Genomic DNA, 15,940 nt, shown 5'->3' with positions numbered 1-15,940 from the left:
CCATCTGCAAGATGAGATAAGTCCTTTGGAGATGAAGTGTTCGCATACTCACTTTTTAAAAAATATTTTTGCCTTATTGAAAGTTGGACTCTCTTCTTCCCGGTTTGTTCACTTATCTAGCTAAGAAATACTGTTATCTAAAAAACTTACTCTTGGAAGATATTTGAAAGAGTTCTTTTGTGTTGTATGAGCAAGACCTTCTAAGTTGCCTTCACCACCACCCCACCCACCCCCAGATAAGCACATCACAAAGCCGCTGCTTGCAGCCTGCATCAGTGAGCTATAACAGTCCCAGCTCATCTTTTTTTAATAGGGAAATGGGGGAGTGTTACAGTTGTGGGGGAGGGGCTGAAGGGTAAGACATGTGATCACTCTTATTATTATTATTTATTGACATTTCAGAAGTTGTGGAACATCATTGATAAACCCCAACTTTATTCTACTTGGGCTCACTTTCAGGGACTCAACTATTCTTTTGAAACATTCAGAGTTTTTAGCAGTTCCTCTTTAAAGAAATGCTATCTATCATTCCATCCTTTGGGGAGGAATGAACAATGCTGCTTGTGTGTTCAAACCACTTGGAGCATTAATATACTGTTTCTTTAGAAGGATTTGCTTTCCAAAGTTGAACTTTTCAGAACTCAGAACACCTTATCACACTTTCACAAGGCTTCTCTCTGAAAATGGAAAAAGGAAAGCGGGGAGAGCCTGTCAGGACTTGTGCCAGTTAAATCCGATCTCTCCGGGGATTTGTTTTTCTTCTGGCGTCAGATTAGATGTTCAAATCAAGCAGTGTTTGAGGGCTGCAAGGGAATGTCCATGGGATTCTTAGTGAGGCTAATCCCAAAGCAGCACATTCCAAGGGGCTAATCTGCCCAAGTTCATTGCTTACTTGAAACGTCTCTTGGGGGAAGAGCCCGGCAAGTGACTTTTTTTCCGGTGGGCGGTCATAAGAGCATTATTAACGGGATGACCAACCCCTGATGCAGCAAAATGAAAGCAACAGGAGCTGCTCGTGGGACTGCCTTTGCCACCACTCAGAGTCAGTACTCAGGTAAAATTATTTCAGCTCATTTTCTTCTTGTTCAACTTTCCTATATTGGATCTGGGCATCTAGAGGAAGACTCAGGGAATGCCAGGGAGATGTTGAGGAAAAGCAAAAGGTAAAAATGAACACAGGCATTCAGTACCTTGCAGTCTCTGGTATTTTGTTCTGATTAGGGCAGAGTGTAAATTTTAAACCTGAGAGTCTCAAAATGAGGAACGTAGTAAAATTTTGTTCATAATTTGTTCCTAAGAAGTTAGTGAACTCTTTTTTTTTTCTTTTTCTTTTCTAATGTGCAATTACTGGTCTGGGTTGGTGTCCTTCTGTGAAATTGCTCTACCAACGGAGGGGGGGATTGCAATAGCAGTTTCCGAGGCTTTCTGGAGGCAGATTTAGATATTATTCCTGGCTGGAGAAGGTCTTAACTTTATAGTGAGTGGGGAGTAGGTGGTAAGAAGAGTCATGGAAGTTTGAGGACTAATGTTTATAGCAGAGTCTTTGTGAAAAACAGTTGAAACTGGTTAAATGAAACAACTTAGTTTTTTTTCTTGTTTTGCTTCCTATTATTTTGATGCTTTATTGATTGTACAATTGACTTTCAAAATTCATATGTACTTTATTCTTACGAGGGTAATATACTTTGTTCGAAATATGAATGTCCTTATTTTTGTTTTGAAAAAGATGTCTTTTAATTATTAGCCTTTGAAAAACACTTCCTTATTATACATCACACATGACTGATAATACAGAAAGACAAGAAAGAAAATACACCTTTAAAAACTCAGCCATGGTCTTGTGACCATTCTACCTTTAGAAAAGTGATTTTCTAAGGGCTGACAGCAGTCACCATTTCTAAGAGTACATGAGTCCTCCAAAGCATATTTTAAAAGAAAAGATTTTCGGGCACACTGTTGAAGTTTTACATTAGAAGAGAATTAGGGTCAACTAGAAACATGGCATGTCAAAACTGTTTTATACTTTCTAACATCAAGGATAGCCATTCTAACCCAACTTAGTTGGATGTTGCAGCCAAGTATAAAGCTTCACAAAGAGTAGTTCAAAGCCTTTGAACAAAGGAAAAGGGCATTAGTTTAGGGGACAAGTTAAATCATGATTATACACCAAATATGCCAGGAAAATGATTTTAAAAATCTAATATCCATCTACATTGAAGACTGAAAAAAGCACAGTAAAGTAAAGCCCACAATAAAGCATAGTAAATTGTACATGATGTTTGGTAGAATTCCTAATTTGTGTGTTAAACATGTACTCTTTCTATTGTATATTATGCTTTCTTTCTCAAAAAAAGAATCCAACTCAATTATGAATGATGGAAATTTTTTTTTTTACATTTCCTTTCCCCCCTCCCAATTTTCTATGCCTTTGTAAGAAAAAGTGTAAGTTTGCTAATAATAAGAAGTAGAAACTGATCCTTAATCCCTTTGCTGACAATGAGGTAACTTTTCACTTTTGGGAAGGTAATTAATTTGCTAAACCGCTTGCAAGTCAAGTAACTTAAAGACCAACAAACAAGTTAGCAACCCATATGCAGTCAGTCTTACTACAGGCCATCTGAGTAAAGCTTCTAGGGCCTTACACGTTGAAACCAGGATCTGTAAGTGAGAGAAATAATGGAGGTGCCCTTCAAATTCTCAAGTTGGGAGTTCTGTGTGATTACATTTCATTGTTGTAGCCATTATAATGACACCCCCTTCTTTTACTTTTCTCACATTCTTATGTCTGCCTAATGTCCCACCTCAATCCTTGACCTCAGGGAGAGAGGAACAGAGTGTAGTGTTAATTACTTCATTTGTGGGAACTGGAAGGAGGAAATAAGGAGGGGAAAGGTGCAAGTGTGAACTGGTTCTCAGACATGCCTCTCCAAGGGCACTCCCAGGCCTGCCCAGATCTAGGGTATTTTAATACCAATAACATCTAATTTGGAGAGACAGTTGAGCAGAGTGGGTAAGAGTATGAACTCTGGAGTCAGACTGCTCAAGTTCAAAGTTTATCTTCTATTTTGCTACATCTCACTTAGACACTACATAATAATGGTAATTCCCCCATGGGGTTCTTATAAGGCTCCATGGAAATAATACACGTAAGGCTCAATTCCAGGCACATATTAAATCACAGATAAAAGTTAGGCATTGTTATTACCTACTGAGCACCTACTAAGTGCCAGATGCTTACCCTGAAACATCTACTTTGATTAATACAATTTTTCAAAGTAGCTATGATTATCCTCATGCTATAGAAAAGGTTCAGAGAAGGTAAATAAATTTCTAGATACTTTGTTTATAGACAGTCAGGTCTTCTGGGAGCATATCATCTCCACTGTGACATAAAGTCAATTTAGGTCATATCTGCAATGACAATTTAGTAATGTTTCTCATTTAAACCTGTATCTGAACTTTTAGTACCAGACCAGCATAAGACTGGTTCCTCGTCTTGAAGTGAGAACTTGCTACGTGAATAATGATAACAATTCTGTGTTTCAGGCATTTGGGTTGTGCCCATTTTTATAGATGAGGAAAACTGAGGATCAGAGAAATTATATGACTTTTTTGAAGCTGCAGTCTCATTCTACCAGTTCTCTAACTGCTGACATCGTTCTCTACCCATCATACTGCCATTCCTACTTTCTCTCAAAGAGTATTGATCAGCATTCCCCCAAATTCCCAGATGCTTTCCCAAAAGATCCTTCGGAATGCCAGCCAAAGTGGGCCCCCAAAAAGTGAAAGTATGCTCTCCCTTTTCTACTCCCCAAGGTGTAGGGAAAGGTGGTTTCAGATGTCCAGAGAGGAATATTTTTACCATCTATCTGCCAAGAGATATTATCAAAGAAAGTATTCAGTTTCTAGGAAAAAAATCACAGCCTATGAATAGTTTAACTTACAGGCTTTTTATGAAGAAAAAGACTGGTTATCTATGCTGCTAAGCTTATTTCTGCTGCAAAGATAGAGCCACTAGTTTTTCCTACATTTTTAAGGAGAAAAACTTTGAGAATAGACACTGAAGCTTTCTCCATGACAAAATGACAAACAGAACTGCAAATGTTACCTTTGTGGTATGACAGTGCAGAGGGCCACTTGGACCCAGGATCTCTACAGCAGAGTGGCTGCTCCTTTACATTTGGACAATGCATAAGCACTCAGAAATTATGCGACCTGATTGTAACCATGACTGAAACAGGATGCTGGTCCTTTGTACCCCTCAAGCATCTCCTGTGTTGCTACTTTCAAAATGTGTTTTGTTATGCATCTAAGACAGCTACTGCCTTCAGTGCCACGTGCTTGCATAGACTCCACTGTGAAAGAGGGCAGAGATGCAGTATTAAGGGGCTAGGACAAAGACCTTAGCACAACTTATACGGCCATTTGGGTCCTTAGAAGAGTTAGTATCAGTTATAGCCAACAAAACAGGGACTTGAAACAGTCAACACTGGTCATTGAGACAGGCCAAGTAAACAGTTGTTTGCACTTTGGCCCTGTATGTATTTTTTTAACTTTTTACTTTATTTTTCAATATAGTTAATTAGGGCTTCCTTCTTAGCTCAGCTGATAAAGAATTTGCCTGAAATGCAGGAGACCCCTGTTCAATTCCTGGGTCAGGAAGATTCCCTGGAGAAGGATAGGCTACCCACTCCAGTATTCTTGGGCTCCCCTGGTGGCTCAGCTGGTTAAGAATCTGCCTCCAGTGCAGGAAACCTGGGTTCGATCCCTGGATTGGGAAGATCCCCTGGAGAAGGCAAAGGCTACCCGCTCCAATACCAAGCCTGAAGAACTCCAGGGACTGTATAGTTCATGGGGTCCAAAGAGTCAGACACAACTGAGTGACTTTCACTTTACAGTTAGTTAACAATGTTGTGCTAATTTCAGGTATACAACAAATTGATTCAGTTATACGTATACATGTATCTATTCTTTTTTCTAATGTTTTTCCCAGTTAGGTTGTTCCAGAATATTGAGCAGAGTTTCCTATGCTCTACACAGGAAAGTAGGTCCTTGTTTGTGATCCATTTTAAATATTTTAATTGCAGTGTGTATATGTCAATCCCAAGCTCTCTGTATATTTTTTTTTCTTTTTTTTAAATTTTTATTTAATAAATGGTACAAAGCACAATGCCAAAAACATTAACAGTTAAAATTTCACCAAATGAAAAAAATACTATAGAATACACAGTTGCAAAAAGCTACATTAAGTTATTTTACAACTGCCTCAAGCTGCAAAAAGAAAAAAAACCCAATGCCATACCTAAGTTATCCCTCTCTCAAAATAATGCCATTTATATTATAAACCACGAGCTCCCCATCAAAAGACAGGAACTGCTTTTGTTAATTCATATATATATATATATATATATGACTGTATCACTTTGCTATATACCTGAAACAAACACAACACTGTAAATAAAATATAGTACAATATAAAATAAAAATAAGTAACAGATCTTTGGGGCTTTACACTGAATTAGAGCTCCTATCAGAGGGATAACAGCACCACAGCTGCACTGAATCCTCCTGAAGGAGGCACACGAATGACTGGGTTACAAGAGTTGCAGGAATGAGAGCTGCTCATTTCCCAGAAACTACAGCTCACAGAAAACCAACAAAGGCACAAGATACAGACCATTCACTTATGAATGTGTATATTTTAAAAGTAGCAATTTTGTTCTGATCCTGGGTTAGAGAGAAGATGACACCATGTGGAAATAACATTACATGTTACTCTACCAACTTCTATCTTAACCACTTGCTTAGAGAAGGAATCTTCTGAGTAGTTTACTAGATTTCATAGGAGACTCCTATACTGTTTCAAATGCCGGTAAAGAAAAGGGTTATGGGATGAAGGATGGACACTGTTTTGGAACAAAGATGGTACAGTTTGTTGGAACTTCTGGGAACCTAATCTCAGTGGCCAGGCTGCTATGTGGACAGTCCCAACAATGTTCGTTCTAAGAAGCTGTATTTCGTGTGCTGAAAGGCATGTGGGTTGCCAAAAAATGTGGCATCTACTTTCCTTCCAAAAGCATTACCTGTGAAATTTTGGTCTGTGATGAAGACATTTATCTTTGTTATTTTTCCATCTCCTTTTTCCCCTTCCATATTCAAGCATTGATCATTTGGATTTTAGTAAAAGCATGGTGATGGATTAGGGCTCGAATTATGTAATTTCCTCACCATTTTTCTTTCTTTCTATAAAGAAAATCTAATGAAAGTGTCAGCCATGAAAACTTTATGATTATTTAGGTGTATTTCTTCCTTCCACTAATACTTGTTATCTAAAGGGTTACAAACATACTGCTCTATAGCTTTCATTTTCTCTGTAAATAGCATTATTTTTCTGTTCTTCAGAAGTCATTATGAACTTGAGCATTTTTTATTATGGTTATTTTCCTTTAACTCTCATATTATAATGTTAAAAATCTAATCAGCAGATTCTGATAGTAAGGGATTTTGTTACATAAAGCATTTATATGTGAAGTAACAACAATTTCAATTCAGTTTATGAGATATTAGTCTCTTAAGTGTTTATGGAATTTTGCTTTCTAGTCAAAAATATTTAAAGGCTGTGTTCCCCTTTCCTCTTCCTTTTTTTCAGGCTCAGAAGTCCTGGATAGAAAGAGCCTTTTATAAAAGAGAATGTGTTCACATCATCCCCAGCACCAAAGACCCCCATAGGTAAGTTTGTTGTCTTTATAATGTAGCAAGAACTTGAAGTAACAGTGATGGGAACAAAACTATGATAGTAGTCACTATCCATTGCAACAGAACGGATGTGAAATTAAAGATCACTTTTTCATCGTTACTGAATATCTTTGAAACAATCTTATATATACACACCATGTAATATGCCATGCCTGTAGTTAATTCTTTGAGAGCCTGTACGAAATAACAGGTACACCCTCAGGAAGGGAATTCATCATTGTAAGAATGGATTTTATTTTTATATATACATATATACATTTGTATAAATATATATTTAGTGTGGTTTCCCTTTCCAGCATTTCATCAAAATGGGTAGTTTTTACCAACATGCTCAGCTACAGTGAAAAAGAGACTTTTAAATGAGATACTCCTAGCAGATTACCGATTAGACTGCAGACCTTCAGATTTCTATTCAAGAACATTTTAAAAATTCTACTTACTTCCTGATGATCAAAAGTATAGAAAGTATCAAAAGTATAGAAAGTAATATGTGCATATCTGGAAGTGTCTTTATGAAAAGACAATATAATGAATTAGTTTAAAATATAGACTCTGGAATCATATAAACCAGCTGTACAGCCTTGATTACCTTTAAAACTATAATATTGTACCCATACAATGAATGTCACACTGTTAGTATTTAATAAATGGTTAACTACATATCAGTATTATTGCTAAGAGTTATAGTAGTGCTAGTAGTAAAGTACCAGCAATGTTTTCATGATGTAAGGAACAAATTTTGTTGTTTTCAGATATCTTGTGAATGATTTTTTCTTGTTTCTTCAAGAAAACTTAAATTGCAAATTTTTAGTCCCAGAATTGGATATTTGACAGTGAGTGTCAATTGGGAAAAGACAAGTTAGGTTCTTACTCACATATGATTGAGAGTCCTTATTTAAATGTGCCTGTTAAAATTCTTAAACTGTTCAGTGGCCTTTGTGCTGGATTTAATAGATGGGAGGAGGGAGAAGTAGAAAAATCTACAGGGCTTTCGTTCTTAGGTTCCAGTCCTGAACAATATGGCTGGTGTGAAAGGGGGTGGGTTCAGAAAGATGGGGAGCACATTACAGCTAGAGCAAAATGATGAAGAGCCAGAAAAGAAGTGTATTAATTTGTCAAGTAAATCCTGAGTTCACCATTTGTCAGGTATGCCACATATGGTTTCCACCTGAAACCTGACTTGCTGGCTTGCTACAGTTTGTAGGTTTCTCCAGCAGATTGCCTTAAGTTTATATTCCAGTTGTCACTAATACAGGGGTTCACTTTGACCTCTTACATTATAGGTGTTGCTGTGGGCGTCTAATAGGCCAGCATGTTGGCCTCACTCCCAGTATCTCAGTTCTTCAGAATGAGAAAAATGAAAGTCGCCTCTCTCGAAATGACATCCAGTCTGAGAAGTGGTCCATCAGCAAGCACACTCAACTCAGCCCCACCGATGCTTTTGGGACCATTGAGTTCCAAGGAGGCGGCCATTCCAACAAAGCCATGGTAATCAGAACACTGTAATTCACTTCTCAAGTTCTCTTTCAAGTCCTTCAGGGGAGTGGTGAAGAGCTGGAAATTTAGTCTTTGGGCTAAATCTCAACTTTGCCAGTTCCGTGCTGGGTAACAGCTCTAATTATGTTTCTGCTATGCATCTCTGCTCTTCCTCTATCTAATGGGAGAAAGAAGACCTTACTTTCAGGATTTTTAGAATAATTAGTATGAGATCAGACCTAGTGACTATTGTTTTTAATAATAATAGAAAGTAGCTTTCTATCATTATTCACTGTTTGCTATTTTATTTTCTGACTCATCTATTGAGACATGTTTTTCTAACTCTTTTGGTAAAAAAAAAAAATCTTACCCTTAGGTCTCCATTTCATCCTATTGGTAATTAGCATTTCTCTCAATTTAAGGGAAAAATGATCATCCCAGACTATTTCCTTCCCTGTTCTAACAGAGATCTTGCCATCCAAATTAAGTGCATTTTTTTCAAGCAGCTACATTCAATAATGTTCTCAATAGAATAGCTCCATATGAGAAGCTTTTTTTTTTTTTTCGGAAAGGAGGCATTCAGAAATACACAAATTTTACTTTTAAGAGTTGTCACATCTAAATTTTAACTTTCATCATGGACTCCTCCGTACTTGGCTGACAGGTTTTGCCAAGAAAAAAGTCTGCTATGTGTTTTTGGGAGCTCTAGAAACACTATTTTCCAACACGCTTGCTTCTAACTGTTGAGAAAGACAGTTAGTTAGTTAGTTGAGGGTAGAGCAGTTGGAGGTGACTGTTCTCAGGCATGCCACAGAGCTTTCTGAGTTTGGAGAGGAAATTTTGCTTAAAGAAGCATATTGCAAAATGCGGGGGAAGTCAGTTCACACCAGTTACAGTCTCTAAAAGTGCAATAAAGCCACCTCTTTTATTTCTTTCTCCCCCCCCCCCCCCACTGCTTTCCCCCATCCACTCCTCCTTCGTACTGCAGTATTTTCTTCACCAAGTATGGCTGACCAAGAACTGAGATAGTTCTTTCCTAAGAAAATTAATTCTGAACAATATATTGGAAAGGAGGATGCTATGTGCAACCTCCACCAAGACCTGGGAAAACAAAAAAAGGGTTAGGTAGTCTTGACCTACCTAAGGGATGTGGAGATTTGGTTACTTCCTCATCCACTTAAGTGATACATGTTCCCACAAAAGGTCATAAGAGTTACCAACTCAGTTTCGTCTTCATTCAGAGTATGGGGTTGAATCACATATAGTGTGGATCCTCTGGAACCATGCATTAATTAAAAGTCATGCAAGTTCTCCCTGTAAGAAAAGTGCTGCAGATGATGAAGTGGTTTAGTGGTCAACAATCATTATAGAGTAGTATACCCAGTGACTATGTACATGCTTCAACGATGCCTGTAAGCAACATGACACAAGCCCAGAGGCATATGGTAAGCTTCTAGCCATTATTTCCTCATTAACATGCAGTGCCTGTCAAGTATAGAGCATAAATTTGCTGTAAGAAGAGCATTCCTCCAAAGTCATCACCTGGGGAGATTGTAATTACCATGTTGCCACCAGTGCACAAAATGTGTTTAGAGCACAAAAGCTCTGTGGCATGCCTGAGAACAGTCACCTCCAACTGCTCTACCCTCAACTAACTAACTAACTGTCTTTCTCAACAGTTAGAAGCAAGCGTGTTGGAAAATTTCAGACAATTTATCGATCACAAGAGAAAAGCACCCTGTATTTTCTTTAAATGGTGTTTTTTATCAGAAGTTAATCTCAGTTCAGTTCAGTTCAGTCATTCAGTCATGTCTGACTCTTTGTGACTCCATGGACTGCAGCACACTAGGCTTCGCTATCCATCACCAATTCCCAGAGCTTACTCAAACTCATGTCCATCGACATTAGTTGGATGGCAATGCCATCCAACCATCTCATCCTCTGTCGTCCCCTTCTCCTTCTGCCCTCAATCCTTCCCAGCATCAGGGTCTTTTCCAATAAGTCAGTTATTAATCTCAAGTCCCTGAAATTCAAAAAACAAATGACTTGGTCACAAATGACTCGTGCTGGTTTTTAAAACTCAGGTCAGTTCTCAGAAGATAAAGTTTTCCACCACTAAAAATTATGAAAGAATGTAGTACTAGTTTGGTAATGAAGCATGTGAGCTCTGAATGCAAACAGTCTATCTCAGACACATCATATATTTACTGTGTGCCATGAGAAACATTAATTAAATTCTCTGATGGTTTAGTCACTCATCAGTGTCCGACCCTTTGCAACTCCAAGGATGGTAGCCCACCAGGCTCCTCTGTCCATGGGATTTCCCAGGCAAGAATACTGGAGTGGGTTGCCATTTCTTTCTCGAGGGGATCTTCCCGACCCAGGGATTGAATTAGGTCTCCTGCGTTGCGGGCAGATTCTTTACTGACTGAGCCACCAGGGAATTCTCTGGGCCTCAGTAATTTATTCTGTTATCTAGAAATAATAAAACTACTATTATAAATGTTAAATGAGATGACATATGTAAGTCATCTGGCACAGTGCCAGGCAGGGCACATCATAGATGTAAAAAATTTTTAACAGCTCTTTTTACTACTATTCATTATTATTATTTGCTTCAGGCTCTGAAATTTTTTTGAAATATTTTGATTAATGTTTAGAAGGACATACATTTGGGTATATATCTTGGAAAATTACTATAGAAAATCAAACCGTACTTTTTCAGTTAACCCTTTAAAATATTAATAATTCAAGAAGTTCCAATTCTTTTACCTAGTTGTTAAGCCCAGAATGCAAAGCCACATTGCTTTGTTTATAATGTGGTCTGTCACTTACTGGTTCATAATCTGGCTCAGTTTATTTAACTTCCCAGTACCCCAGTTTCCTCATCTGCAAAATGAAGATAGTAATTCCTACCATATAAGGCTATAGCAAGGATTAAATGGGTCAATATGTATTAAGTACTTAGAACAGTACCTGATCTTAAAGCTAAATTAATATTTGCTATGTTATTACTTCCACCAAGCATTCACTTACTTTAGTTATAAGAGGGGCTTTGCAGTCAGTTAAAATAAGATGCATAATCTTCAAGTTTTATGGAACTGTATTTATACACTCACTCTCTCTACCTGGTCAGAAAATCTTGGTTAAACCAACTGATTTAGCTGAACCTCAAGATTTCTTATTTACGAAGTGGACATAATTGCCTTATGGGATCTTTGGTGGCTTCAGACAGTGAAGAATCTGCCTGCAATGCAGGAGACCTGGGTTCAATCCCTGGGTCGGGAAGATCCCCTGGAGAAGTGAATGGCTACCTACTCCAGTATTCTTGCCTAGAGAATTCCATGGACAGAGGAGCCTGACTACAGTCTATGGGGTCACAAAGAGTCAGACATGACTGAGCAACTAACTCTTACAAGGGTTCGAAAGAATATAAAATTACCTGGTATACAGCCAGTGCTCAATATATTTATGAAAATCATAGTGATGGGGCAGTGAAGCAACTACCTTTATTTCCTGGGATACCAAAGATATGGAACATATTTCCACCGAAGTACTAGGCTACAAAAGATGGCATTAGTGACAGTCACAGATTGAAGGCTAGCACTGAGGACATCTGTTCATCAGTGACTGGAGACATGTGGCTTCAGTTCAGTTCAGTCGCTCAGTCGTGTCCGACTCTCTGCGACCCCATGAATCACAGCATGCCAGGCCTCCCTGTCCATCACCAACTCCCGGAGTTCACTCACACTCATGTCCACAGAGTCGGTGATGCCATCCAGCCATCTCATTCTCTGGCGTCCCCTTCTCCTCCCACCCCCAACCTTTCCCAGCATCAGGGTCTTTCCAGTGAGTCAACTCGTCGCATGAGGTGGCCAAAGTATTGCAGTTTCAGCTTTAGTATCAGTCCTTCCAATGAACACCCAGGATTGATCTCCTTTAGAATGGACTGGTTAGATCTCCTTGCAGCACAAGGGACTCTCAAGAGTCTTCTCCAACACCACAGTTCAAACACAAATTCTTCGGCGATCAGCTTTCTTCACAGTCCAACTCTCACATCCATACATGACCACAGGAAAAACCATAGCCTTGACTAGACGGACCTTGGTTGGCAAAGTAATGTCTCTTCTTTTTAATATACTATCAAGGTTGGTCATAACTTTCCTTCCAAGGAGTAAGCGTCTTTTAATTTCATGGCTGCAATCAGCATCTGCAGTGATTTTGGAGCCCAAAAAAATAAAGTCTGACACTGTTTCCACTGTTTTTCCATCTATTTCCCATGAAGTGATGGGACCAGATGCCATGATCTTTGTTTTCTGAATGTTGAGCTTCAAGCCAACCTTTTCACTCTCCTCTTTCACTTTCATCAAGAGGCTTTTGAGTTCCTCTTCACTTTCTGCCATAAGAGTAGTGTCATCTGCCATATCTGAGATTATTGATATTTCTCCCGGCAATCTTGATTCCAGCTTGTGCTTCTTCCAGCCCAGCGTTCCTCATGATGTACTCTGCATATAAGTTAAATAAGCAAGGTGACAATATACAGCCTTGACGTACTCCTTTTCCTATTTGGAACCAGTCTGTTGTTCCATGTACAGTTCTGACTGTTGCTTCCTGACCTGCATACAGGTTTCTCAAGAGGGAGGTCAGGTGGTCTGGTATTCCCATCTCTTTCAGAATTTTCCACAGTTTATTGTGATCCACACAGTCAAAGACATGTGGCTTATAAACCACCAAATTATACACTTTGATTTCCACATTACATCAACTTCCTACATCTGCTTATTCTAGCAAAACAGAAAATGAACTGTTACCTGGCATCATCTCTATTTTATTCACTGCAGACCTCAACAATTAGACGGTTACTAGGTGTGTGGCGTTTGTGCCTCTTATGATGGACAAAGCCAAGATTCCTTCTCAGTTCAGTTCAGTCCAGCACCAACTCCTGGAATTTACTCAAACTCATGTCCATTGAGTCAGTGATGCCATCCAACCATCATATCCTCTGTCGTCCCCTTCTCCTCCCACATTCAATCTTTCTTAGCATCAGTGTCTTTTTCAATGAGTCAGTTCTTCACATTGGGTGGCCAAAGTATTGGAGTTTCAGTTTCAGCATCAGTGCTTCCAATGAATATTCAGGATTGATTTCCTTTAGGATGGACTGGTTGGATCTCCTTGCTGTCCAATGGACTCTCAAGAGTCTTCTCCAACACCCAGTTCCAAAGGATCAATTCTTCGCTGCTCAGCTTTCTTTTTAGTCCAACTCTCACATCCATACATGACTACTGGTAAAACCATAGCTTTGATTAGATGGACCTTTGTTGGCAAAGTAAAGTCTCTACTTTTTAATATGCTGTCTAGGTTGGTCATAACTTTCCTTCCAAGGAGCAAGCGTCTTTTAATTTCATGGCTGCAGTCACCATCTGCAGTGATTTTGGAGACCCACAAAATAAAGTCTCTACCTGTTTCCATTGTTTCCCCATCTTTTTGCCATGAAGTGGATGGAACCAGATGCCATGATCTTAGTTCTCTGAATGTTGAGCTTTAAGCCAACTTTTTTACTCTCCTCCTTCACTTTTATCAAGAGGCTCTTTAGCTCTTCTTTGCTTTCTGCCATAAGGGTGGGGTCATCTGCATATCTGAGGTTAATGATATTTCTCCCGGCAATCTTGATTCCAGCTTGTGCTTCTTCCAGGCCAGCATTCCTCATGCTGTACTCTGCATATAAGTTTGAAAAGCAGGGTGACAATGTACAGCCTTGATGTACTCCTTTCCCGATTTGGAACCAGTCTGTTGTTCCATGTCCAGTTCTAACTGTTGCTTCCTGACCTGCATACAGATTTCTCAGGAGTCAGGTCAGGTGGTCTTGGATTCCCATCTCTTTCAGAATTTTCCACAGTTTATTGTGATTCACACAGTCAAAGGCTTTGGCATTATCAATTAAGCAGAAATAGATGTTTTCCTGGCACTCTTTCACTTTTTCGATGATCCAGCGGATGTTGGCAATTTGATCTCTGGTTCCTCTGCCTTTTCTAAAACCAGCTTGAACATCTGGAAGTTCATGGTTCATGTATTGCTGAAGCCTGGCTTGGAGAATTTTGAGCATTACTTTGCTAGCATGTGAGATGAATGCAATTGTGCGGTAGCTTGAACATTCTTTGGCATTGCCTTTCTTTGGGACTGGAATGAAAACTGACCTTTTCCAGTCCTGTGGCCACTCCTGAGTTTTCCAAATGTGCTGGCATATTGAGTGCAGCACTTTCACAGCATCATTTTTCAGGATTTGAAATAGCTCAACTGGAATTCCATCACCTCCACTAGCTTTGTTCGTAGTGATGCTTCCTAAGGCCCACTTGACTTCACCTTCCAGGATGTCTGGCTCTAGGTGAGTGATCACACCATCATGATTATTCTGGGTCATAAAGATCTTTTTGTATAGTTCTTCTGTATATTCTTGCCACCTCTTCTTAATATCTTCTGCTTCTGTTAGGTCCATACTATTTCTGTCCTTTATTGAGCCCATCTTTGCATGAAATGTCCCCTTGGTATCTCTAATTTTCTTGAAGAGATCTCTAGTCTTTCCCATTCTATTGTTTTCCTCTATTTCTTTGCACTGATAAGTGAGGAAGGCATTTTTATCTCTCCTTGCTATTCTTTGGAACTCTCCATTCAAATGGGTATATCTCTCCTTTTCCCCTTTGCCTTTCTCTTCTCTTCTTTTCTCAGTTATTTGTAAGGTCTCCTCAGACCACCATTTTGTCTTTTTGCATTTCTTTTTCTTGGGGATGGTCTTGATCACTGCCTCCTGTACAGTGTCATGCACCTCTGTCCATAGTTCTTCAGGCACTCTATCAGATCTAATCCTTTGAATCTATTTGTCAATTCCACTGTATAAATTGTAAGGTATTTGATTTGGGTCATACCTGAATGGTCTAGTGGTTTTCCCTACTTTCTTCAATTTAAATCTGAATTTGGCAATAAAGATTGCTTCTCATCATACAGTTTTTCTTCTACCTAAATATTTCCCCTCCTGAAGAGTTTTTAGTGAATTTAAAATGTCTAAGAATCCTGGAGATTGATACTCCAAATATATTTACTAGAATGTGCATCCTTCAAATTATTAATCAAAATACTTTTGCAATGATTTTCAGAGTCTATAAACAAATAATGAATTTTTTGTTCAACTAAAATCCATTAAACATCTGCCTTGTGCCCAGTACTGTGCCAAGTATTTATATTTATTTATATATTTCATGTTTATGACATTAGTATTATTATTCCTATATGACAAAATAACATTTTAAAGCACAGAAATATAAATAATTTGCCCCATGTCACACAGCTAATATACAATATATGTATAATGTGATACTTAAGACTGGAGGAAAAACTTCAAGAGGCAGCTGGATCTTTCACTCTGTTCCAGGAGAGTGAACACATAAGGACATTGAACTTTGACAGTTCTCCCCATGGCCTCACATAGTTCTGTCAAACTCAGAGTTGTCTTTTGGCAGTCGGGTTAGGCAAGGTCAGCTACATGATTTGTGGGGCCCAGTATAAAATGAAAGTGAAGGCATTCAGTAGGGATAAGGAAATCAATACTCCTTCCCCATGACTGACAGCCCCAACCCTCAGTGGATGGACAAACCAACAATGGAATGCCATCTCCTCCCTGGGAAATGCTCAGTATCCAGTGGGGGTGAGACGTCCC

The 15,940-nt window shown here is 38.9% G+C and overlaps 1 protein-coding gene across 7 annotated transcripts in view; it reads left to right on the top strand.

Annotated features, from left to right (window-relative positions):
* Window positions 1–15,940, top strand: part of TRPM3 (transient receptor potential cation channel subfamily M member 3) — a 974,199-nt gene that overhangs the window by 664,678 nt on the left and 293,581 nt on the right. For all 7 annotated transcript variants that reach the window (XM_088837934.1, XM_088837932.1, XM_088837936.1 and 4 more), the window contains exons 2-3: window positions 6,650–6,729; window positions 8,040–8,244. In XM_088837934.1, coding sequence (XP_088694060.1) covers window positions 6,650–6,729; window positions 8,040–8,244 — 285 coding nt within the window. The remainder of the gene's footprint in view (window positions 1–6,649; window positions 6,730–8,039; window positions 8,245–15,940) is intronic.

Source organism: Moschus berezovskii, chromosome 7 (genome assembly GCF_049115385.1).
Source record: "Moschus berezovskii isolate FMDL1 chromosome 7, NW_MosBer_1.0, whole genome shotgun sequence".
Lineage (NCBI taxonomy): Eukaryota > Metazoa > Chordata > Mammalia > Artiodactyla > Moschidae > Moschus > Moschus berezovskii.
The sequence above is the reverse complement of the archived record's forward strand: the minus strand, read 5'-3'. Positions and strand labels throughout refer to the sequence as shown.